Source organism: Mustela lutreola, chromosome X (assembly GCF_030435805.1).
Source record: "Mustela lutreola isolate mMusLut2 chromosome X, mMusLut2.pri, whole genome shotgun sequence".
NCBI lineage: Eukaryota > Metazoa > Chordata > Mammalia > Carnivora > Mustelidae > Mustela > Mustela lutreola.
This window is the reverse complement of record NC_081308.1, coordinates 85,920,413-85,947,933: the sequence shown is the minus strand read 5'-3', so window position 1 is coordinate 85,947,933 and position 27,521 is coordinate 85,920,413. Positions and strand designations below refer to the sequence as shown.

General features: G+C 39.3%; 1 protein-coding gene across 4 annotated transcripts in view; it reads left to right on the top strand.

Annotated features, from left to right (window-relative positions):
• The window catches only part of TRMT2B (tRNA methyltransferase 2 homolog B), a 54,591-nt gene extending 45,319 nt beyond the window's left edge, over positions 1-9,272 (top strand). For 3 of the 4 annotated variants that reach the window (XM_059157567.1, XM_059157569.1, XM_059157566.1), the window contains one exon: positions 8,643-9,272. In XM_059157567.1, coding sequence (XP_059013550.1) covers positions 8,643-8,769 — 127 coding nt within the window. In that variant the 3' untranslated portion in view covers positions 8,770-9,272. The remainder of the gene's footprint in view (positions 1-8,642) is intronic. The other variant, XM_059157568.1, reaches the window with a different exon arrangement.
• Positions 9,273-27,521: the final 18,249 nt, after the last annotated feature.

Here is a 27,521-nt window from a genome sequence, read left to right as displayed (position 1 = left end):
AAGCCTGGTAGACTTGACAAATAAGCAAGAAGATGTTATTAAAAGATGAAAAATAAATTAGAAGAATTTAGAAGATTAGAAGAAGAAAATTAAAAAATATATAAATCTAATCAAGAATATAAAAGAATAAAACATAAAAATAGAAAGTTTTAAATGAGAAAAAGCAGAACTACAGCTATGAGGAAATTTTTAAAAATAATGAGAAAGTACTTTGTACATCTTGCTTACAATACATTTGAAAACCTAGGTGGGCAATTTTCTGGGAAAATGAAAATGGATACTATTAATTGCAAAGGATGTAAGTAAACCTACACAGATTGGTAACCATGGAAAAGAATTGAGAAAGTTGTCAAAGAGCTTTTACCCAAAATAAAAGCATGGCCCATGCTTTTTCACAGGCCCATGTATTTTCACAGTCTCATTTCCTTGTCTATTCTTACGTGTTTACCTCTTCCAGTTGTCCTTTACTTTAATTTTTGTTATACTATTTAAAAATGTTTTTGAGTGTATGATAAATGTGGCACCTCACACCAATGGGAAAAAAAATGGACTGTTCAATAAATGGTGATGGACAACTGGGTAGTGAGGGTGAAAAAAAGTTGGATCTGTATTTCACACCTGTTACACCAGGAAAAAGCAGTCAGAAATTGAAATGTAAAAAGGAGAACCATAAATGTACCCTAGGAAATCAGAGAATTTCTTTATAATCCTGGAGTGCAGTACCCTTTCTAACTATGAACATTCAAAAGCCATATAGTGAAAGGTAGTTAAGTTTGCCAACATAAAAAAAATAACTTCTCCCTTTGTTACACCATACACAGAAATGAATTCAAAATGGATCATAGAACTAAATGTAAGAGTTGAAACAGGAATAATCTTTTTGACCTTGGGTTAGGCAAAGCTCTCTTAGATATGACATCAAAAACCCAAGCAACAAAAATTAAAAAAAAAAAAGAAGTATAAAAAAGAAGTAAAAAAAAAAAACCCAAGCAACAACAGTAACAGCAAAAAATACATGTATCGGATGTGTGCGTGTATAATTGGACATCATCAAAGTTAAAAAAAAAGCTTTTGTGCTACAAAATGATAATATTAAGAAAGTGATAAGACAACTCATAGAATGAGAGGAAACATTTGCAAATCATTTTTATAATAAAGGACAGGTATCCAAAAGCCAGACACAAAGGGCCACATCTTACATGATTCCATTTATAGGAAATGTCTAGACTAGGCAGTTATCAAGAGAGAGAAAGTAGATTTGTGGTTGCCTAGGGCTGAGAGTTGGAGGGTTGCAGAGAAATGGGGATGGAGGGCTAAAGAGTGCATGATGCCTTCTTGGGTTAAGGAAAATATTCCAAAATTGATTGTTCTGGTAGATGGACAACTCTGTGAGTATACTAGAAACCACTGAACAGTATAAATGAGTGAGCTGCATGGTATGTGAATCTCAAACTGTTAAAAAAAATCAAGAACTTCTATGATAAAAAGCACCAAAATCAAAGATGGGAGACAGTATACAAATTGGAAAAATAGTTGTAGTTTATATCATAAAGAATTTTTTCCTTAATTTATAATAAACTTTTAGAGATTGATTTTTAAAAATGACATATCTGGTAAAGGGTTGGTATCCAAAATGTATAAAGAACTTAACTGGGATGCATGGGTGGCTCGGTCAGTTGGGCAGCTGCCTTTGGCTCAGGTCATGCTCCCAGGGTCCTGGGATCAAGTCCCACATTGGGCTCCTGGCTCAGTGGGGAGCCTGCTTCTCCCTCTGCCTGCTGCTCCTCCTGCTTGTGCTTTCTCTCTCTCTCTCTGATAAATGGGTGAATAAAATCTTAAAAAAAAAGAGCTTACCAAACTCCCAAAAAACAAATAACCCAGTTAAGAAATGGGCAGAAGACATGAATAGACATTTTTCCAAAGAAGACATGCATATGGCCAACAGGCACATGAAAACATGCTCAACACCACTCATCATCAGGGAAATGCAAATCAAAACTGCACTGAGATAATACCTCATTCCTGTCAGAATGGCTAAAATTAACAACACAAGAAACAGCAGGTGTTGGCAAGGAAGTGGGGAAAGGGAACCCTCTTATACTGTTGGTGGGAATGCAAACTGATGCAGCCACTCTGAAAAATAGTATGGAGGTTCCTCAAAAAGTTAAAAATAGAGCGATTCTGTGATCTAGCAATTTCTCTACTAGGTTTTTACCCAAAGGGTACAAAAGTAGTGATTTGAAGGGACACATGCACCCTGATGTTTATAGCAGCAATGTCCACAATAGCCAGATTTTGGAAAAAGCCCAAATGTCCATTGACCAATGAATGGATAAAGAAGATGTGGTGTGTATATATGTGTGTGAATATATACACATGGACACACACACACACATGAGAATATTACTCAGCCATCCAAAAGAATGAAATCTTGCCATTTTCAATGACATGGGTGGAGCTGGAGTGTATTATGCTAACCAAAATTAGTCAGTTAGAAAAAGACAAAATACCATATGATTTCACTCATATGTGGAATTTAAGAAGTAAAACAGATGAACATGGGGGAAAAAAGAGAGGCAAACTATAAAAGAGACTCTTAATTGTGGAAGAACAAACAGGATTGCTGGAGGGGAGGTGGGCAGGGAGATGGGTTAAATGGGTGATGGGGATTAAGGAGGGCACTTGTGATGAACACTGAGTATTGAATGTGAATGATGTATTACTAAATTCTCTTGAAACTAATATTATACTATATGTTAACAAACTGGAATTTAAATAAAAGCTTGAAATAAAAAGAAAACACAAGAAAAATGAACAGAAGAAAGAATATAAATTTATGAACTATGAAAGGATGCTCAGTCTCTTTTATTATAATGGAGATGCAAATTAAATGGACCCCGAGATACCACTTTTTATATTTCAGATTGGCAGAAAGAAGTTCAAAAGTTTGATAATACACTGTTGGCAATCCTAAGAGGAAACATGAATTCTAAAAAATTACTAGTCAAAATGTAAATTGGCAGCATCTTTATGGAGGAAAATTTAGCTATATAGATTGTAAATGTGTATATATACCCCTTAAGCCAGAAATTCCATTCCTGAGGCTTTTTCTTTTTTTTTTATTAACATATAATATATCATTTGCTTCAGGTGTACAGGTCTGTGAATCATCAGGCTTACACATTTGACAGCACTCACCATAGCACATACCCTCTCCAATGACCATAACCCAGCCACCCTATTCCTACCCCACCACCCCGCAGCAGCCCTCAGTTTGTTTCATGTGATTAAGAGTCTTACGGTTTGTCTCCCTGAGACTTGTTCTTTCAAATGTACTGACACACACCTAAAATGACATAGATACAAAGTTATTTATTGCAATATTAAAGCAGCAAGCGATGAAATATCCTAAAAGTCCATCAGTGTGGAACTGGTTAAAATCAACGCTCTATCCATACAGTGCAATACTGTGCTGCTATAAAAAGGAATACAGATGTTCTGTGTACAGATCTAGAGAGATCTCTAAGGTGTGTTATTTTAAAACAGATTGAGACATAATCACATATAAAATTCATCTATTTAAAGTGCATAATTCGGGGCGCCTGGATGGCTCAGTGGGTTAAGCCGCTGCTTTCAGCTCAGGTCATGATCTCAGAGTCCTGGGATCGAGTCCCGCATCGGGCTCTCTGCTCAGCAGAGAGCCTGCTTCCCTCTCTCTCTCTCTCTGCCTGCCTCTCCATCTACTTGTGATTTCTCTCTGTCAAATAAATAAATAAAATCTTTAAAAAAAATAAATAAATAAAGTGCATAATTCTGTGGATTTTAGTATGTTCTTGGACTTGTGTGGCCATCACCACTATTTCCAGAATATTTTCCTCACTTCAGAAAGAAACCCTGTACCTCTCACCTGTTACTTCCCATTTTTCCCCAAGCCCCAGGCTTTAGGCAACCATTAATCTACTTTATGTCTTTATGGATATTATTTCATGGCTGAATATTTCATTTTGTGGATATATCACATTTTCTTTTTTTTTTAAGATTTTTTTTTATTCAAGAGAGAAAATGAGAGGCAGAGCACTAACAGAGGGGGTGTGGGCACAGGGACAGGGAGAAGCAGACTCCCCACTGAGCAGGGAGCCCAACTCGGGGCTTGATCCCATGACCCTGAGGTCATGACCCAAGCTGAAGGCAGATGTTTAACCAACCCAGGGAGCCACCCAGGCACCCTAATATATCACATTTTATATATTCATGTGTTAATTGATGGACATTTGAGTTGTTTCTGCCTTTTACCTCTTGCGAATAAGGCTGCTACGAACATTCATATGCAATTTTTTCTGTAGATGTTTGCTTTCATTTCTCTTGGATGCATACCTAGGAGTGGAATTGCTAGGTCATGTTGTAACTCTATGTTAACCTTTTGAGGAACTGCCAGACTCTTTTCCAAAGAGCTGTCCCACTTTACATTTCCACCAGCAGCCTGTTAGGCTTCCGGTTTGTCCACATCCTCACCAACTCTTGTCAGTGTCTGTCTTTTATATTCATTCTAATGGATAAAAAGTGGTATGTCCTTGTGGTTTTCGTTTCCACTTCTCCAGTGGCTAATGATGTTGAGCATTTTTTCATATGCTTGTCATCCATTTGTAAATCTCCTTTGGAGAAATGTCTATTCAGATTCTTTGCCCATTTTTAAACTGGATTGTCTCTTTATTATTGAGTTTTAAGATTTCTTAATATATTCTAGATACTACTCCCTTATCGGATACATGATTTGCCAAAATTGTTTCCCATTCTGTGGGTTCTCTGTTCACTTTCTCGGTGATGTCCTTTGAAGCATAGAGTATTAATTTCCTTCTTTTTAAGATTTTATTTAATTATTTGAGAGAGATTGCACAGAGGGAGAGTGAGAGGAAGAAGCAGACTTACTGAGCAGAGTGCCTGATGCGGGGATTGATCCCAGGACCATAACCTGAGCTGAAAGCAGATTCTTAGCCAACTGATCCACCCAGGCACCCCAAGAATACTAATTCTCAGTATGTCCAGACTGTTGTTTTTTTTTTGTAGCTTTTGATTTTGGTTCTAAGGTCTGTTACTAAGTGGAAATAGTAAGGTGTGCAGAATTGTTTATATAATTGTAAACTGTCTTTGTAAAAAAATACAAAAGACTAGGAGAATATGGATTTATATTTGTATCGGCATAGAGAAACTGGTAATTTATATAAGAAACTGATAATAGTAGCTATCCATGGTGAGAGAGAACTGTGAAGATGGGTGTCCTAGCTGGGAAGGAGACTTCACTGAATACCTATTATTTCATTTTTTAATATAATGAAAATATTTATTATGCAAGACAATAAATTCAAAAATGTAATGATTTAGAGTAAAGCTAGCATTCTGCTAACATAGTGAGTAAAACAATAAACATGACCTCAAAAAGGTAAGAAAAATTTATCTTGAAAAGACAGTATATGGGGCGCCTGAGTGGCTTAGTCACTGGGCATCTGCCTTCAGCTCAGGTCATGGTCCCAGGATCCTGGGATCGAGCCCCTCATTGGGCTCCCTGCTCAGTAGGAAGCCTGCTTCTCCCTCTTACCCTCCCCCTGCTTGTGTTCCCTCTCTTGCTGTCTCTCTCTCTCTCTCTCTTTCTCTGTGTCAAATAAATAAATAAAATATTTGTTTAAAAAAAGACAGTATGTGCATATGGTAGAAAAATTCAAATAATACAAGAATATACAGTGAGTAATGGCTCTCTTTCTTACTCCTGACCCCTAATCCTTCAGATGTCACTACTCTTAGGTTTCTTGTGTAGCCTGTCAGAGAGATTGTGTGACTATACAAGTTTGTGTGTGTGTATGTGTGTCTGTACACATATGTGTATGTATACATACCATCCTCTTTTTTTTAACAAATAGAAACAGACTAAAACACTATTCTGCACTATGCTTTTCTTTTTTTATTATTATTTTATTTTATTTATTTTGACTTATTATCGATCCCAGGACCCTGGGATCATGACCTGAGCGTAAGGCAGATGCTTAACCGACTGAGCCACTCAGGCACGCCTGCACCATGCTTTTCACTTTTTTTCACTAACATTAGATTTTTGAGATTGTTCTACAATGATGTAGAATCTACATCAATACTTACAGGTCTACTTAATTTTTTAAATAGGCTATGTAATTTTAACTTACCTAAATATGTCATTTAACTAGTCCTTTGCTTATGAATTTTGAGATTGTTTCTATTCTGTTGTTACCACAATGTTACAATGAATATCCTTGTGTACATAATATGCAGTATGTAGGTATTATAAGTGATGAGTAAGTGTATGTGATAATATGTATAGTTGATAAATTCCTGTTGTGGAGTTGCTAAGTTAAAGGATATTTACTTTGGGGCACCTGGGTGGCTCAGTGGGTTAAAGCCTCTGCCTTCGGTTCAGGTCATGATCCCAGGGTCCTGGGATTGAGCCCCACATCGGGCTCTCTGCTAGGCAGGGAGTCTGCTTCCCTTCCTCTCTCTCTGCCTCTCTCTCTGCCTACTTGTGATCTCTCTCTCTCTGTCAAATAAATAAATAAAATCTTTAAAAAAAGGATATTTACTTTAAACATTTTCAGCTGTTTTCTAAGAAAGCTCTAGAATCAACTTATCAAAACTATCCTTTTGGGATTGTAATTGGAAGTACATTGAACTTATTAATTTAGGGAGAATTGAAATCTTTACAGTATTTTTTCTGTCCAAGTATATGGTATGTCTCTTCAATTACTCTAGTCTTTTTTTTTTTTAAGATTTTATTTATTTATTTGACAGACAGAGATCACAAGTAAGCAGAGAAGCAGGCAGAGAGAGGGGAGGAAGCAGGCTCCCTGCTGAGCAGAGAGCCCGATGCGGGGCTCCATCCCAGGACTCTGGGATCATGACTGGAGCTGAAGGTAGAGGCTTTAACCCACTGAGCCACCCAGGCACCCTGAATTACTCCAGTCTTACATAATTCTCTAAAGCTATATCTGTATCTATATCTGTATCTATATATCTTTATTTAGATAGATAAAGCTTTTTCTAATTTTTTCCAATATAGGTCTTTTCTTCTTAAGGTTAATATAAGATATTGTAAAGTTTTTATTGCTATTATGAATGGGATCTTTTTCATTACTTTTTCTAAGTGGTTATTGCCAACTTTGTGTCCAGCTTCCTCATTCTTTTATTCATTTTATTTGTTTTCTAGTTGATCATCTTGCTTGGTAGCTGGCCATGTGACCACCATCCCAAAACCAGTTCTCCTTCCAATACGTTTTTTCTTTCTTATTACATTGGATAAGAAAATGTTGCATTTTAGGGACACCTGGGTGGCTCAGCTGGTTAAGGGTTGGCCTTTGGCTCAGGTCATCATCTCAGGGTCCTGGGATCAAGCTCCACATTGGGCTCTCTCTCAAATAAATAAGGAAAACCTTTAAAAAAATTTTTAAAGAACATGTTCCATTATAGAAGGAATAGTGAATATCTTGCCTTATTCTGATTTCAGTGGGACAGTGCTATTTAAACTGTTGAGAGTCACCCAGGGAAACAAGAACTCTTCTCTTTTGTTGGTTTGAGAATAAATTGCTACAACCTTTATTTAGAACAGTTTAGTGGTATATATGTTAGGGCCTTACAAACATATAGGCCCTTCAACTCAGCAGTTCTACTAAACAACTAAAAACGTATGCAAAGATGTAACTATTAAGGATACTCATGGAGGGACTTTTTGAAATAGCAAAGTGTTAGGAACAGCTTAAATTTCCAGTAGCTAGGGATTAGGCAGATAAACTATGATTAACACATTTAATGGAATACCATATAGCCAATAAATATGAGGTAACCTGACATGTAGTGGAAAGATGGACATGATCTATGATGAACTGAAGAAACTAGTTGTAAAGCATTATGTACAATATGTACAGTGTGACTCCATTTTAAGAAACCAATTTAAATATACATATTTAGAAAGATACATCCTGAGAAGTCAGCAGTGGTTCTTGGTGAGTTTATAGGTGAATTTTTGTGCTTATTTTTACTTGACTATCTTTGAGATAAGTGAAAAGAGTAATCTGCTTTGAAACATTTCAGTAGAATAATTTAATCAAGTAATATCTGTTAATTACCTTTCATATACAAATTATACAGAAGCATATATGACTTAGACAGCTTGCTCCATTCACTACTGAACTCTGTATCACAAACTGGGAACACAGAGATGAATAATAAGCAGTTATTGCCTTGTTTCCACCCTTGAAAAGGTTATAGTCCACTGAAGAAGAAGGTTTAAAAAAAAAACCCAGGTTAGTTACACTAAATATGATAAATGCTATTATTGAGAGAAACATAAGGGACTGTCAGAATACAGGGAAGGGCTTAAGTTTCTTTTTAAAGATTTTATTTATTTGATGGGGGGTGGCAGGGAGAGAGCACACAAGCAGGGAGAGAAGCAGGCAGCCTGATGTGGGGCTCCATCCCAGGACCCTGGGATTATGACCTGAGCTGAAGATAGACACCTAACCAACTGAGCCACCCAGGTGCCCCGGAACGGCTTAATTTTTAAGAAGTTGTGTTCCTATAGGTTCTCCTTGGTATTGAGAAACTGCTATTATGCTCTGTTTCTCTAGGCTGTGCTGTCCTCCAGACTCGGCTAAGAAGCTTCTTGGTGAGCCTTTTGTCCTGAGAAAAGCTGTGCCTGTGGATCTGTTCCCCCACACCCCACACTGTGAGCTGGTGCTCCTCTTCACTCGATAAGCAGCCTCCTGCGGGACTGCAGGCTGTTAAGGCTGAAGTTTCAGTTCCTTCCGGGTTTGGCATCTTGCTACATTGTAGATCCTCAGAGCATTATTGGAGAAACCAGCCTTTGGATCGAACTCAGGACCCCGAGACCATGACCCGAGGCAAAGGCAGAGGCCTAATCATTGAACCACCCAGGTAACCCAAAATCTAGCTTAAAAAAAAAAAAGCAGAGTAAGCTATAATGTGATTGTGGGGTGACTGCATGATCTCAGAGCTTCATTCCTTTGGGTTTTCTAGGCTTTAAAGTTCTAGAATACCCTTTAAAAATGGTAGGAACAATAGCACCAATCAGCTCTCAACTGTGGAAGGAGAATTGGTTATAGTAGAGACACTGGGAAAGAAGATCTTCAAAGAAGAGACTGAATACCTATAATTGTGCTATGTAGTGTGAACACAGAAAGCTCCAGAATCCCCTAATGATCCAGTATATACTATAATAAACTGGATATGGAAACTGACATTCTCTGGTCCATAATTTCTTCAGCTCTAGAGTTGTCCTTGGTTACTTCCCCAACAATTTAGATTATGTTTTGAATCTTTTAATAGCCTAAGGACATGTACAAAAATCTGATTTACAAAATGATATTGGGTCAACTAGTATTTTTCTCAATCCTAAACACTTCTGGAGAAGGCTCCTTCTCAAAAAAAAAAATGTGGCTATTAAGGCTACTATATACATATCCATTTTTTAAAAATGCTAGAAGGAAATAAAGTGATTTAAAAAAAGTGTTGACTTATGGAAGTCAGATGTTTTATTTTCATTGCCTGATTTTTCATTTTATGTAATGGGACAACGACTTTTATCTTCTCCTTTTGTTGGCCATATCTGTAAATGGAAAAACTATCTATTAATTATCTAAGCCAGAAACCAGAGTTAGTGCTCTCAGTCTCATACCCAACTGCCTACAAAGGGGGTTCCACCTGGATATTTTCTAGATACTCCAAACTCAATGTCTAATGTTGCAAGCTTCACATCTGTCCCCCAAACTTGTTCTTGCTCCTACATTCCCAGTCCTGATGAATATACCAATCTACTCAGTCACTCAAGTCGAAAACTTGGGAATTATATCTGAGTCCTTCTTCTCTATCTCCTTCCCCCACCCAACATATTACCAAATCTCCATCCCTGTAGGTTTCCATAATTTCTTACTACATTATTGCCCAAAAGGCTATCTTCTTTGTTTTAAGATTTTATTTATTTTGTTATTTATTTGAGAGAGAGAGAGAGAGAGCACAAGCTGGGGGCAGAGGAAGAGGGAGAAGCAGACATCCTGCTGAGCAGGGAGCCTCACTCGGGACTCAATTCCAGGACTCTGGAATCAGACCTGAGCCGAAGGCAGACGTTTAACCCACCAAGCCACCCAGGCACCCCTCAGAAGGCCATCTTCTTAACTGCTGCTGCTCTATCCACTCTTGCCCCCATCCATTCCATTCTCTGCAGCCGTTGTGCGTTTTCTAAAATGCCAATGTCATTGTGTTTCTCCAGTGCTTAAAATATTATTGGCTTCTTACTGCTTTTAAAAAATCCAAAATTCTTTTTTTTTTCCAAAAAATTTTTTAAGATTTTATTTATTTATTTATTTGAGAGAGAGCGAGAGAGAGCATGATTGAGGGGTAGGGCCAGAGGGGAAGGAAGAAGCAGACTCCTTGCTGAGTAGGGAGCCTGACCCTGGGGGGGTTTGATCCCAGCACCCTGAGACCACGACCTTGAGCTAAAGGCAGACACCCAACCAACTGAACCACTCAGGTGCCACCAAAAGTCCAAAATTCTTTTTTTTTTAAAGATTTTATTTATTTATTTGACAGAGCGATCACAAGTAGGCAGAGAGGCAGGCAGAGAGGGAGGAGGAAGCAGGCTCCCTGCTGAGCAGGGAGCCCAATGTGGGGCTCAATCCCAGGACCCTGGGATCATGACCTGAGCTGAAGGCAGAGGCTTTAACCCACTGAGCCACCCAGGTGCCCCAAAAGTCCAAAATTCTTGATGCACCCTCAACACCCCTTCATAATCTGAACAGCCTCATTTTTCTATATGCATTAAATTCCTTTCCCTGGAAAAGATAAATTTCTTCTATTCTGGTCCTTTTCATACTCTGTTCCTCAGCTTGGAATGCACTTTTCATTGCCTATTCTGGCTAATTTTACTTATCTTTATGTTTTTAACTTAGGTATTCCCCAAGGAATATAGAATTAGCTGTAAATAATCAGCTTCCTGCTAATTTTGTTGGTGTCATTATCTTGTAAGATGATTTTAGAATCATGCTTCTGTCATCTTTATCCTGAAAACTTTGAAATAGACAAGAAAGTTGGAAGACTAGTGCAACGAACACCAGTATGTTCACCGAGATTCAACAAATGTTAGCATTTTGCCATATTTGCTTTGTGTATCTGCTCTTTGGTAAACTATTTGAAAGTAAGTTGTAGACATGACATTTCACCTTTAATCCCTCAGCATGCATCTTCTAAGCAGGACCTTTTTCTGTGTAACTCTATGATACATCATACTGTAAGCACAGCTGAAAGAAATTAACTGTACCTTGAAGGACCCCAGGTCAGAATTATACTATAGCCTATAAGTTTTAACATTCTTTTTATAACCAGCTTATGCTGAGAAACTGTAGCTAGCTGACGATAGATAAGGGAGTCAGCAAGCAGCATAACAGGATAACGAATAGCGAAAATCTGTGTTTAACCCGGCTGTTTCTGGCTTCTGTATAATAATGCTTCTAATGCTTTGCTAAGAAATGAAAAATTGCTTAAACCCTCAACTCTAAGGAGCAAGAGGCTGGCTGAGGACAAAGCAAAAGCTGGCGCCTTGCACCCCCCCCTTCACCCGCTCCCCTCCATATGTGTAGCATTATAAATAGTTAACTTGCAGAAATCACAGTCCTGCAGGGTAGGAGTCTCCCTTGGTTTGCAAATGTCCTTGAGATTTACAACAAAGAAGTTACCTTACGTTTGATAGCAAGAATGTAACTTTTCACCAGGAGACTCCCAATTGTCTTTATGTTAGGACCTCATTAAAGGGAAAATGGCCTTGGCTTGATAGTAACCAGGCCTTCAATATCCTGATAGTGCTTTCATTCGCATGCGTGGGCTAACTGGCCAGTTCTGCTTCTGTAAGATTGCTTTGTCTGCTTTCGCACGTGGGTCCCCTGATCCACTCCACTGACGCCAAGTATGCCTGTTCAAGCTATCAATCAGTCAGCTCAGCCCCTCCCGAAACTTGTTTGTCCATAAAAATCCTGCACTACCCCAGCCTGGTGTGCTCAGTTAGCAGGAGCTGCTGACCACCTGCAGGCGCCTGCGAAACAATAAAGAACCTCTTGCTGTTTGCATCCTGTGGCAGTGTTGAATTCTTGGGTAAGGGGATCCGCAGGTCTTTCACCTCACCTATTTTTGCCTCACCAATCTTTGCAAATATTGTCTAATATCTAACCAGTGCTTCCTGAAGTATGGTTTGCAAACTACCTGATGGTACACAGGGAGTTAAGGAGCTTGAACTGTAGTAAGTCAATGCGCTGCCTACTTCACTGAGAAAGTTTTGTCACAAAAAAATTCAGTTGAAAAAAAAAACAATGTTCTTAGTGACATTGTTCATTTACATTTCTAGGCTGGCTGAGTAGCACTGCTCTGTATTCACATTACCCCAGCTGTCTCCTAAATGTCTTTTTTTTAAGTTAGTTTATTTATGTATTTATGTGTATATGTATGTATGTATATATTTATTTACTTATTTGACAGGGAGAGAGAGAGAGAGAGAACACAAGCAGAGGGAGCATCAGAGGGAGAGGGGAGAAGCAGGCTCTCCACTGAGCAGGGAGCCTAACAACGAGGCAGGGTTCCATCCTGGGATCATGACCTGAGCTGAAGGGAGGTGCCCAACTGACTGAGCCATCCAGGCACCCCGAATGTCTTTTTAAAAAATTATTTAATATATTTATTAGATAAATATATAAAAATTTATTTTATATATTTTATTTAATATATAAAATATATATTTTATATATTTATTAGAGTACACGCACACCAGAGGGAGAGGGAGAAAGAAGACTCCCCGCTGAGCAGGGAGGCTAATGTGGGGCTCAATGCCAGGACCCTGGGATCATGACCTGAGCCAAAGCTGCCTTTGGCTCAACCACTGAGCCACCCAGGCACCCTCCTAAATGTCTTTTATAGCCAGTTTATAGGTTGCATTTGGGTGTGGTGTTTCTTTTAATTTACAACAGTCTCTCCACTTTTTTTTTTAATGGTACTAGCATTTAGAGACTGGCTCTGCCCCACATTAGGAATATGACTGTAGTGTCACCAGCCATCCTGGTTTTTCTGTGACTGTCCTGCTTTAAGGACTGATCCTATATCCCTCCCGGGATAGGATGCTTTGTTTCCTTATGGTGGTCTTTAGCTCTTCCTTCCAGCCCCTGAATTTCCCATAAATGTGAAGTACTTGGGCTCAGAAGCTTGATTTGATTAAATTAAACCATATTTTGATAAGAATTCTTCATAAGCAATGTTGTGTGCTTTATGACAGTCACATCTTATCAGGAGGCACGTAGTGTCAGTTGTCCACTCTTAGGGTGATGATTTAGGTGGTGGCCCTCTGAACTTTCCATGTGATTTTCTCTTTGTTATTAATAAGAAATCTGTGGGGTGTTACTTTGGTATACTGTGATTGTCCTGTCCCCCAGAAACTAAAGATTTTAGCATCATATGTTGGTTATTGTTTCCTTATTTAGTAATTTGGTTTTCTGATTTTTAAAATGTATTCCCTGGCTTGGTGATTTAAGTGGAGTTGGAAAATGTTGATTTCCTAATTCTGTCACCCAGTCTATATTTCTTAGCTGTTTTGTGTTTTGTGTTTCTTGTGTTTTGATGAGATTTTCCTCATCTGTGGAATATGAATCAAAAAGGGGAAGTAAAAACCTTATTCTTTCTCCTTGAACACCAATTTTCAGAGTAAGAAGTTGATGTAATAGTTCCAGTAGTAGCTAGTTTTACTGACTTATTTTCATGTCACTTGACTCAGTGTTTTTCATATTTAAATTCAGTATTATACACTCAGTTCAGACATTTTTTTTGTAATATTGGCTCAAATCTTCTCATTTGTCCAGTGATAGTCCCTTGAGGCTGGCTCCCATGTCCTTTTTTGGTACATTTTTAAAAAGATTTTTATTATTTGACAGATATCTCAAGTAGGGGGAGAGGCAGGCAGAGAGAGAGGAGGAAGCTCAATGTGGGGCTCAATCCCAGGACCCTGGGATCATGACCTGAGCCGAAGGCAGAGGTTTTAACCGACTGAGCCACACAGGCACCCCCATTTTTTAAAGCTTTTATTTTCATTCCAGTTAGTTAATATACAATGTAATATTAGTTTCAGGTGTACAATTTAGTGATTCAAGAATTCCATGCACCACCCAGTGCTCGTCCCAACAAGTGCCCTCCCTAATCCCCATCACCTATTTAACCCACCCCTACCTTCCTCCCCTCTGGTAACCACGAGTTTGTTCTCTATCATTAAGAGTCTGTTTCTTGGCTTACCTCTCTCTCTCTGTCTCTCTCTTTCTCTCTTTTTTCTTTGCTTGTTTGTTTTGTTTCTTAAATTCTATATATGAGTGAAGTCTTTCTCTGACCTATTTTGCTTAGCATAATACTCTCTAGCTCTATCCATATCAAGATTTCATTTTTTTATGGCTGAATAATAATCGTGTGTGTGTGTGTATGTGTGTGTGCATGTATAAAAAACTATAAACACTGGGGTGCATATATCCTTTTGAATTAGTATTTTTGTATTCTTTGGGTAAATGCCTAGTAGTGCAATTGCTGGATTGTAGGGTAGTTCTATTTTTAACTTTTTGAGGAACCTCCATACTGTTTTCCAGAGTGACTGCATGAGTTTGCATTCCCACCAACAACAGTGCAAGAGGTCTCCCCTTTCTCCACATCCTCACCAACACCTGCTCTTTCTTGTGTTGTTGATTGTAGTCACCCAAGAAATGAATAATCCAATTAATATATTGGCAGAAGACATGAATAGACATTTTCCCAAAAAAGACCTACAGATGGCCAACAGACACATGAAAAGATGTTCAATGTCACTCATTGCCAGGGAGATGCAAATCAAAACTACAAGGAGGTATCACTTCCCCCTCTCAGAATGGCTAAACTGTCATGTCCTTTTGACATTCCTCAATGAGTCTTCAAGCACTTCCTTAGATTCTGGTGCAAGATTCCTAGGCTCAACCATACATTTCCCTGCCCCAGTCCTGGAAACAGCCATTTCCAAGGAACGCTCGTTCCTTTTAATGGAGAATGGTATTTAGAAACCAAGTTCTGGATGCTGAATGTTAGAAGCAAAATTTTAATAGTTACTGCATTTCTGTCAGTGAGCTGTAAAGCATTAGTACAGTGACCAACTGTCCTGATTTACTCTGAACCTGGAACTTTCAGTGTTAAAACCAAGAGCATCCTATGCAAACAGGTAGAACAAGGTGGTGACCCTAAATTGGTCACATTGTTAATACTAATGATTAAAAAGGAACAATGGAAATTGGGGTTGCGATATGTATACTGGTAGTAGCTAAAGTAGCTGTAAATTACCAGGGGATTTAAGGGTTTGTATTAAATCTATTCCAGCTGTAAAATATCTAGGTCTATAGCAGTGGATCACAAACTTCACTGTGCATTAATATCAACTACAGAGCAATTTAAAGTACCGAGCCCAAGGGCTGCCTGGGTGGCTCAGTGGGTTGAGCCTCTGTCTTCGGTTTAGGATCCTGGGATTGAGCCCTGCATTGGGCTCTCTGCTCAGCAGGGAACCTGTGTCCCCCTCTCTCTCTGCCTGCCTCTCTGCCTACTTATGATCTCTGTGTGTCAAATAAATAAAATCTTTTAAATCTGAACCCTGGGCCAAGGACTTTACAATTTAATTGGTTTAGGAGGGGTCTCAGGAGTTCGTATTTAAAAATTGTCCCCCCACCCAATGATTCTCATGCACTGCCAGGATTGAGAACCAGTGATCTGGGTAGGGCTTTGCCTTTCCTAGTGTGGCACCTGGACCAGCAGGATTAGCATCATCACTTAGGAGCTTATTAGAAATGCAAACTTTCAGACTTCATCCCAGCTGGATGAGAAACTGGGGATGGGACCCACAAATCTGTGTTGTAACATACTCCCCAGGTGGTGCTGATGCTCACTCAAGCTTGAGACCCACTTGTTCAGAGCAACTGTTCCTCAGCCTTGGTTGCACACTAGAATCACCTGGAGGCCTTTCAAAACAGGTTTCTGGGTGTCACCCCTTCAGAGAGTCAGATTGCCTTCATTTTGGGTGTGGCCCTAGCATTGCTATTATTATTTTTTTCTTAACTTCTTTTTTTTAATTTTTTTATAAACATATAATGTATTTTTATCCCCAGGGGTACAGGTCTGTGAATCGCCAGGTTTACATACTTCACAGCACTTACCATAGCACATAACCTTCCTAATGTCCATAACCCCACCCTCCTCTTCCGATCCCCCCTCCCCCCAGCAACCCTCAGTTTGTTTTGTGAGCATTGTTATTTTAAAAACTCCTTAGATGACTCTAATGTGCAAGTAAGGCTGAAAACCTTGACCTGGGGTTTTTGTCTCCTAAGCCCGGTGTTTGACTTGATGAGCAAAAATGCACATCAAATTGCAGATTAAAAAAAAACTAACTAGGTGTTTAATGCATAGGCCAAATAGCTTGCTTTTTCACTTCCTCCTTGTCTAACCCCACCCAGGGTCTCTAAGCACTGGTTTGCACTCCTTTGAAAAGATTTTCATCCCTTGAAAGCATTCCCTTTCCCATTCTTCCAGCAGTTAATTCTGGTGGGTGTGGTAGTGAGCGAGGCTTGAGATACAGTCAGTTGCTATTAATTCTAGCCAAGCTTTAATGTAACCCTCAGCCATGGCAAGAGAAAAGTGAACTCATTTAAAAAAAAAAAAAAAGATGTTATTTATTTGTTTGACAGAGAGTGAGTGCACAAGAGAGCACAAGTAGGGGGAGCAGAAGAGGGAGAAGCAGGCTCCCTGCTGAGCAGGGAGCCCAATGCAGGGGTCGACCCCAGAACCCCAGGGTCATGACCTGAGCTGAAGGCAGACATTTAACCACTGAGTCACCGAGGTAGCCCAAAAAGTGAACTCTTTGAATATTAAAGTAGGAGAGTTGTTTTAAGGATTTCTCTTTAGGCTGTCTCTACCTGTCTTCCAGATCTAGCTTCTCATTAGGCTCAACCTAGAGTTGCTGAACCTATGAGTGCAATTTTGGCATTGCCCTGAATGCCAGTTTGGAATTTTACCTACAGCAATGGTTCCTAGTCTTAGCTGCATGATGGACTCATCTGGGGGCTTTAAAAAAAAAAAAAAAGGTCCTGGTTCCTGAGGCTTGGTCCCTAACTCCAGATATTCTGATTTAACTAATCTGGGGTGTGGCTCAAGGATCTGGGGTTTTAAAGGATTCCCCAAGGTGATTGAAATGTGGGGGTTATGATCCTCTGATTTGGGCTGTGGTTCCCAAACCTGTCTGCATAATAAAATTCCCTAGGGATCTTTTATAGCTTCTAAAACCCAGGCCACACCCTGAAACAGTTAAATAATTACAGCCTCTGGGGTGGGACATAGGCGTTGGTAATTTTGAAGTTTCCCCATGATTTCAATGTGCAACCAAGTGTTGAGAACCACAGGGTGAGGGTATTTGATTTTGGGGGGTTTGGGAGAGAGAATAGAATGATTGTCATTTGCTGAGATGTAAGTCTTCCAACCCTTCACCTTCAAAATCATATTGTCAATTTATAATTGACAGGGGCATCATTGTCATTTTTCTAAGAGATGTATTTCAAAATGGCATGGTCATAAAATGCAGTCATGTACCAATTGAAGCTCCCTCAGAGCTGATCAACTAATTCAAGTGTAAAAGGACAATTGAAATGGAATATAATTATGTCCCAGACTTAAAAATTTTCCATCAGCTGATTTGGTTCTATCATTATATGTATTTCCACATTATATTTCCCATTGTTTCTTGTCAAAGATTAAGTGGGATGGCAATGCTGACATGTAGCCCAGATTCTATATAGTGGAGGAACATGTCAATATCAAGCCCATTCCTAACTTTTAGGGATCCTCAGAGTACATGGAGGGGAAGAGGCCTTTGTTCTGAGGACTGAAAAAAGGAATTTAAATATTTAAAACTGTTGGAATGTACTGCTTGCATTTTACTGATTGCCTTTATTTGTAACCAATCTAAGGAATACCTGAGGAGAGGGCCTTATCATATACTTAACTGTTTGTTTTCCTCATCCAGTTAGACTGTAAGTTTGAAGGCATAAGGCTATTATTTCCTGTTCACTGTTGTATCTCTGTTTAGTACCCAGTCCAGTGTCTGAAATGTACAGGTGCTCAGAGAGGCAATATAGCATACTGGCCAAGAGGACCAGCTTTGGAATCAGTCTGATCTAGCCTTGAATCCTGACTCCATCACATACATGCTGTGTGAACTTGGGTGAGTTATTAACCTCTCCAACCTGTTCCTGTTCCCTGTCCTTCTGCCTGTAAAAAAAAAAGGGTAATAATAATACGTAGCTCATGGGATTGTCGTGACCCATTTAGCAAGACATTATTTGTAAAGCACCTTGCAAATTGCCTAGCACATAGTTTGCGTGTAGAAAGACAGGAATTATTCATTTTTTTAAAAAGATTTTATTTATTTATTTGACAGACAGAGATCACAAGTAGGCAGAGAGGCAGGCAGAGAGAGAGAGGAGGAAGCAGGTTTCCTACTGAGCAGAAAGCTGGACTCGGGGCATGATCCCAAGACCCTGAGATCATGGCCTGAGCTGAAGACAGAGGCTTTAACCCACTGAGCCACCCAGGCGCAGCCTCTTTTTCTTTCTTTCTTTTTTTTTTTTTAAAAGATTTTATTTACTTATCTGACAGACAGAAATTATAAGTAGGCAGAGAGGCAGGCAGAGAGAGGGAGCGGGAAGCAGACTCCCTGCCGATCCTAGGACCCTAGGACCCTGAGATCATGACCTGAGCCAAAAGCAGAGGCTTAACCGCTGCGCCACCCAGGGGCCCCTCCGCAGGAGTTATTCTTAATAATCCAATTACTAGTTAAAGGAATAAATGGATGTCATAGTCTGCTTTCCCTTCCCTCTCTTGAGGTTAACGAACCAAAATAACGTAATCAATTAGGTTTCTGTCAGATTTCAACACTTAATTTCAGGCAAATAAAACCAACCACACATAGGAAAGAGTCTCTTCCCTGTTGGTGTTGGTGTTTCCCAGCATTTATGTTATAGTCAAATAATGCAACTTCTAGTAAAAAGTTTAAAATACAGTTTGGAGGAAAAAATGAAGCATAGAAAACAGATAAGGCCATCCCTCTCATTTTGTCACCCTCAAAATATTGGTTACTAAAATAACCCATTTGTCAAATCCCTTTGTACTGCTGTGAGAAGTGCTAATGTAAGACATGTTTTCTGAAAATAACCGTCATGAGGTGTCATGAATTAAGGGCTTTGGTACAGAAGTGATAAAGTTCCCTTCTGGATAGAATAGCTCAGGATCATAAATTGCACAGAACCTCTCTTGGCTTACCTTTTCCACCTCTTAAAAGGACGTGCTGCATAGGATTCTAGATTGGATCCTAAACAGAAAAAGGACGTTAGTGGAAAAACCAGTGAAGTTGGAGTAAAGTCTGTAGCTTAGTAAATAGTATTGTACTATATTGTTATTGTCCTGGTATTGATCACCATACTAGTGTTATGTGAAGTGTTAATGGAAGCTGGGTGAAGTGTATACAGGAACTCTGTACTATGTTCACAGTTCTTCTGAATACCTGAAATTATTTTGAAATTTAAAAAAAACACCCTAAACATAGTCTTTTAAAAACTAAGCATACTGATTGAAAGCTAATTCTAGTAAAACAAAGTGTGGGCAGGTGATGAGGCCAGGGCTCCAGGGATAGAGTAGTGTTCACCCAGATACCTAGTTATTTGCATAAGCATTACCTGTGATAAGGTGACAAGGGGCAGGAGTAGCATATAACAGTTATTTTACAATAAGGAATTTCTGGCAGCCTATCAAAAAACAGTTCCTTTCTTTCAGTATAAGTTAACCTGGCTCAGAACACAGCAGCCTGACCTAAAGAGGCCTAAATATAAATGTTCCAATCAAAAGACATAGGGTGTCAGAATGGATTTTTAAAAAAACAAAAACAAGACCCATCTACATGCTGCCTACAAGAGACTCATTTTACACCTAAAATACTGCACAGTTGAAAATGAGGGGATGGAGAAGTATTTATCACATAAATGGGTGTCAAAAGAAAGCTGGAGTAACAATATTTATATTGGACAAACTAGACTTTTTTTGGAAGATTTATTTATGTATTTGAGAGAGGGGGTGTGTGCAAGCTTGAGTGTATGAATGGGGTGAGGGGCAAAGTGAAAGAATCTCAAGTGAACTCCCTGCTGAGTGTGGAGCCCAACCTGGGGATCCATCTTGCAACCCTGAGATCATAACCTGAGCCAAAACCAAGAGTCTGACACTCAACCGATTGAGCCACTCAGGTGCCCCTGGACGAACTAGACTGTATTTTTATTTTATTTTATTTATTTGCCAGAGAGAGAGAGAGAGAGTATACACAAGCAGGCAGAGAGGCAGGGAGAGGCAACGAGAGAAGCAGGCTCCCCGCTGAGCAAGGAGCCTGATGCAGGACTCGATTCCAGGACCCCCAGATCATGACCTGAGCCAAAGGCAGTGGCTTAACCAACTGAGCCACCCAGGCGTCCCCAAACTAGACTTTAACATAAAGACTGTAGCAAGAGGTAAAGGAGAACACTATATCATAATAAAGGGGACAATCCAGCAAGAAGACATAACAATTGTAAGTAGTTATGCACCCAACATGGGAGCACCCAAATACATGAAACAATTATTAACAGACATAAAGAAACAAATTAATTATAGTACAATAATAGTAGAGGGCTTTAACACTATACCTACATTAGGGGACAGATCATCTCACCAGAAAAATCAACAAGGAAACAATGGCTTTGAATGACATACTGGACCAGATGGACTTAACAGATATAGTCAGGACATTGCATCCTAAAACAGCAGAATACACATTCTTTTCAGGTACCTATGGGACATTCTCCAGAATACATCACGTATTGGGTCACAAATGATGACTCAATAAATACAGAAAGATCAAAGTCATACCATGCCCCTTTTCTGACTGCAGTGCTATGAAACTAGAAGTCAACCACAAGAAAACATTTTGAAAGACTACAAGTGTATGAAGGTTAAGCAACATGCTACTAAACAATGAATGGATGAACCAAGAAATCATAGAAGAAATGAAAAAATACATGGAAACAAAAGAGAATGAAAATACAATAATCCACAACTTTTGGGTTGCAGCAAAAGCAGACCTAAGAGGGGATTATATAGCAATATAGACCTACCTTAAGAAGCAAGAAAAATCTCAAAAAACAACCTAACCTTACACCTAAAGGAGCTAGAAAAACAAAAACAAATGAAACCTAAAGCTAACAGAAGGAAGCAAATAATAAAGATTAGGGTAGAAATAAATGATATAAATTTTAAAAAAGAACCTAGGGGCGCCTGGGTGGCTCAGTGGGTTAAAGCGTCTGCCTTCAGCTCAGGTCATGATCCTAAGGTCCTGGGATTGAGCCCCGCATCGGGCTCTCTGCTCAGCAGGGAGCCTGCTTCCCCCTCCCCATCCCCACACCTGCCTCTCTGCCTACTTGTGATCTCTCTGTCAAATAAATAAATAAAAATCTTTAAAAAAAGAACCTAATAAAACAGATGATTGAAACCGGGAGCTACTTCTTTGAAATAATTAATAAAATTGCTAAACCCCTAGCCACACATAGCAAAAAGAAAAGGGACCCCTAGCCACACGTGACAAAAAGAAAAGGGAAAGGACCCGAATAAGTAAAACCACAAATGAGAGAGAAATAATAACCAACACCACAGAAATGCAATTATAAGAGAATATTATGAAAAACTCTATGCCAACAAACTACACAAATTTGTTGTAGGAAAAAATGGATAAATCCCTAAAAACATAAACTATCAAAACTGAAACAAAGAAATAGAAAACATGAACAGACTGATAACCTGCAAAGAAATTGAATCAGTAATCAAAAATCTCCCAACACTGATAACCTGCAAAGAATTTGAATCAGTAATCAAAATCTCCCAACAAACAAAAGTCCAGGGCCAAATGGCTTCATAGTGAATTCTACCAGACATTTAAAGAAGAGTTAATATCTATTCCTCTCAACTATTCCAAAAAGCAGAAAAGGAAGGCAAACTTCCAAATTCATTCAATGAGGCCAGCATTACCCTGAGAGCAAAACCAGATAAAGACTCCACTGAAAAAAGAGAAATATAGGCCAGTATCCCTGAGGAACATGGATGCAGAAATTCTCAATAAATATCAGCAAACTGAATCCTCCAATACATTAAGAGAATCATTCACCATGCTCAAGTGGGATTTATTCCTTGATTGCAAGGGTGGTTCAGTATTTGCGAGTCAATCAATGTGATATACCACATTAAGAAAATAAAGGATAAGAACCGTATGATCATTTCAATAGATACAGAAAAAACATTTGACAAAGTACAGCTTCCATTCATGATAAAAACCCTCAACAAAGTAGATTTAGAGGGAACACACCTCAACAGAATAAAGGTCATACAGAAAAAACCCACAGCTAATATCATCCTCCATGGAGAGAAACCAAGAGGTTTTCCTCTACAGTCAAGAACAAGACAGGATGTCCACCCTCATCACTGTTATTTAAAATAGTACTGGAAGTCCTTGCCATAGCAATCAGACAATAAGAAGGAAAAAAAGGCATCCAAAATCATGGAGGAAGTAGTAAAACTTCCACTATTTGCAGATGACATGTTATTCTTTATAGAAAGCCCAAAAGACTCATCCAAAAAACTGCAAGAACTGATACATGCATTCAGTAATGTTGCAGAACACAAAGTCAATGTACAGAAATCTGTTGCATTTCTTTTTTTAGAAGTGGGCTCCATGCCCAATGCGGGGTTTGAACTCATAACCCTGAGATCGTGACTTGAGATGAAGAGTCAGACACTACTGACTGAGCCACCGAGGCACCTCATTACATTTCTATACACCAGTAATGAAGCAGCAGAAAGAAAAATCAAGGAATCAATCCCATTTATAATTGTATCAAAAACAAAAGGTAAGATCTCTAGGAATAAACCTAATAACTAAAGAGGTGAAAAATCTGTAATCTGAAAACTATAAAACACTGATGAAAGAAACTGCAGATAACACAAAGAAATGAAAAACATTCTATACTCATGGATTGGAACAACAAATACTGTTAAGATATCTATACTATTTGATTGATGAATTAAGACCTGTATCCCTGAAACAAATATATTGCATATTAACTTTTTAAAAAGTTTTCTATACTACCCAAAGCAATCTATACATTTAATGCAATCCCTATGAAAACACCACCAGAATTTTCACAGAACTAGAACAAATACTTCTAAAATCTGTACAGAACCACAGAAGACCCTGAATAGCCAGAGCAACCTTGAAAAAGAAAAGTGAAAGAGAAGGCATCACAATTATGGGCTTCAAGTTATATTACAAAGCTGTAGTGATCAAAACAGTATGGTACTGGCACAAAAATAGCCATGTAGAGCAATGGGAAAAAATAGAAAACACAGAAATAAACCCACAACTACATGGTCAATTAATCTTTGGCAAAGCAGGAAGACTATCCAATGGGAAAAAGCATTTCCAACAAGTGAACAGCTACATGCAAAAGAATGAAACTGGACCATTTTCTTACACCATACACAAAAATAAATTCAAGATAAAGACCTAAATGTGAAACGGGAAATGATCAAAATCCTAGTGGAGAACACAGGCAGTAACCTCTTTGATCATGATCATAGCAACTTCTTTCTAGTTATGTCTCCTTAGGCAAGGGAAGCAAAAGCAAAAATCAACTGTTCAGACTTCATCAAAATGAAAAACTGCTGCACAGTGAAGGAAACAACAAAACCAAAAGGCAACCTACGGAATGAGAGAATGTATTTGCAAATGACATATCTGATAATGGGTCAGTATCCAAAATGTGACTTCTAAAAGGCAACATCCAAAAGGAAAAATAATCCAGTTAAAAATGGGTAAAAAACATGAATAGATATTTTTCTAAAGAAGACCTACAGATGGCCAACAGATACATGAGAAGATGCTCAACATTACCTACCAGGGAAATACAAATCAAAGCTACGGTGAGACATGACCTCACACCTGTCAGAATGGCTAAAATCAACAACACAAGAAAGAACAGATGTTGGTGAGGATGCAGAGAAAGGGAGCCCTCTTGCACTGTTGGCGGGAATGCAAACTGGTGTAACCACTCTAGAGAACAGTATGGAGGTTCCTCAAAAAGTTAAAAACAGAATTACCCTACGATCCAGCAATTGCACTAGTAGGCATTTACCTAAAGAATATAAAAACACTAATTCAAAAGGATACATGCACCCCAATGTTTATAACAATGTTGTCTACAATAGCCAAACTATGGAAACAGCCAATGTCCATCAACTGATAATGGATAAAGAAGAGGTGGTATACATATACAGTGGCTTATTACTCAGCCCCCAAAAAGAATAAAATCTTGCCATTTGCAATGACAAATAGAGTATTAGAGAGTATTATACTAAGCAAAGTAAGTCAGAGAAAAATACCATGTAATTTCACTTATATGTGGAATTTAAGAAACAAAACAAATAAGCAAAGGGAACAAAAAGAGAGGCAAACCCATCAACAGACTTTTTTCAAAAAGATTTTATTTATTTGAGAGAGAAAGAGAAAGCATAAGTTGGGGGGGGGAGGGGCAGAGGGCGAAGGAGAAGCAGACTCCCCACTGAGCAGGGAGCCTGACATGGGGCTTGATCTCATGACCAGGAGATCATGATTTGGGGCTGAAGGCAGACGCTTAACTGACTGAGCCACTCAGGTGCCCCAAGAAGCAGACTCTTCACTATAGAGAACAAACTGATGGTTGGTTTCCACAGGGGAGGTGAGTATGGGGGGATGGGTGAAATAGGTGATGGGGATTAAGGAGTACACTTGTGATGAGCACCGGATGATGTGTGGAAGTGTTAATTTACTGTATTGTGCACCAAAAACTATGTTTACTGGAATTAAAATAAAAATGGAAAAAACAAATTAAAACTGAAAATAAAAAGAGATCCAAATATATATGTTGTCTTAAACTCCCATCTTAGAGTTTGGTCAGCTAGGTGTTTGGAAGGAATTTTTCACTGTAGTGCTAAGCCTGAAGTGGTAATTTCATGCCCTGAACATGAGAGGAGTGGGAAGAATAAAGATCCAGCCCATTTTAAAGCACCGGGCCCCTTAGCACTCAGTTCCTTCTCTATTCCCTGGATCAAATGAACTGTGGCGTTAACTCCTGTTATCAGCTAAAAAGCAGGTGTTTGTGTAACCTAGGGTGACCAGATGACAATTTAAAAAGGTGTTGGTGGAGGGGGAGTGGAATCAGAAAGGACTGTGGCACTCTTTGTTCTCTTAGGTTCTTTTGGGATGAACTCTTCTATGTATGTTTTTCAGAGTTCTGATTAGCACGTGTACGTGCTGTTTTCTGTTTTGCTGTTTTCATTTAACATTTTACATTCTGCTTCCCACTTGCGCAGTGCATGTAATTGTCATCTTTAATGGCTGGGTAACATTCCATTGTATTGAATAGCATGATAGTTCTTAGGACTGGGCTCATTTCTCTAAGCAGATATAAAAGGCTTGCTGTTTCTTAGCACCAGAGGTCTATTTTAGTTCCTGGAAGTGGAGACTAGCATGAGCGTGGGATTGCGTGGGATTCTTGAGTCATCCTCACGCAGCACAGTTCGAGTGCTTTGTTAACATCACTCGGCCCACCACCCGAAAGCAGAGCCTCCTGGGCTCCCTGGACCTGAGCCGTGCACTTCAGAGGCATAGGGATGGAAATACAAGCCCCCCGACTCTCACAACCCCCAGCTGATACTATCTCTGTGCCAACAGCGGGAAGTTCTTGCTCCTTTCCCAATCAACTGGGATAGCTCCACCTGTTTCACATAGAGATAGGAGAGAAAAGGCAAGGAGAGTGGGAGGACGGATTATTAGAGCTAAAGATGTTAAGGTGCAGGTCAGAGGTGCCATGGCTAAGTTTTCTGAGGCACACCTGTGAAAAATGAAGTAGAATGGGATGATTTCCAGCCCTCACTCTCTATATGTCATTCCTGTCAGAAATCCCAGTTTGGGTCATCCAACAAAGGGTTAAATGGGGTTTGAGACAAAGCAGTGAATCCAGGCTTGATCTCTATGCCACCCAGGGCCAAGGGCATTTTATGGTTGAGAATGATAGTTGGCAAGATTCTCCTGAGAAGAGTGTTACATTCAGTGCACTTGGTTAAATCTCACTAGTAGCAACTGCCTTGAAAATGAGTGATTCTAATCGGTTATTGGGAGGGAAGAGTGCTGTTCAAAACACAACTGGTATGGCCCAAGCACCAAACACTCAAACAGTCAGGGATTTATGGCTCTGTTGGCTACTACCGGTTTCCATGCTCTAATGCTAATTGATCCCTGTTCTTTCTGAACTCTTGCTGTGTACTCATTATATGACCTGTGTTCTGCAGATCGCACTGGATAGGATACCAGTATTGCTGACAGGGTACTCCTGGCAGGTAGAAACAACATATAAATGAAGAGTGGTGAGTAGATGCCAGGAGTTGAAAACCATTCTAAACAGAGGGACTCCCCCCACCCACCTGTGCATATTGAATTCTCTAGTCTGAAAACCTGGGCCTGTCCTGCCAGACAAAATCAACAAGTGCTCAGAGCCACGTGGGGCTTCTTGAATGATGGACCAAGGTCTTTTGCTCACAAGGTGCCTCTGAAATGGAGGCAAGCTTTAAAAGTCCTAGAGGAGGGAGGCCAAGACCCTGACAATGAAAGGAGAGAAACTCCTAAGGCAGCCACTTGCCTGAAAGAAAATTTGCCTCTGAGGGTCAAGAAACTATCCTTAAGCTAGGTCTTGGGCTGCCATGCTGAGGCATAGATTTGTAAGACCTCTTTGGCAGATCTGGATGTTCAAAGACAAGGATATGGGAGGCAGTGGTTAGCAGTGGTTATATAGTTACCCTAAATTCTCCATGCCCTTTTCACATTAGAATCCAAGGCATCTCTGTTTGGGTTGTTCTTTATAGAGCAGAGAATGCCTTTCCCAGAAGCGGGGGTGTAGCTGTCTAATGATCTAAGCTTCTCCCCTAATCATAATAATAGCCTCTAACATTTAATGAGCTACTTAATATGTGCCAGGCACTATGTGAAATATTTTTATGTGGATTTTCCCCTTTGATCCTGACAACAACTCTGTGAGGTAGGTACTCTTAATTCTGTCTTCCCCGGGGAAATTGCCAAGGTTACCCAGCTTGATATGGGATTTGGAAAGTACAGTAACAGCCTGCAGCAACAAAATTAAGATTCACTCAAAAAATAAATAGAGGTATGCAGGCTGTATTTGGGGGGATATTCTTGAAATAACTGTGATTGATGGATTCTATGTAAGAAAAATTCCATTGACGCTCAGGAACACATA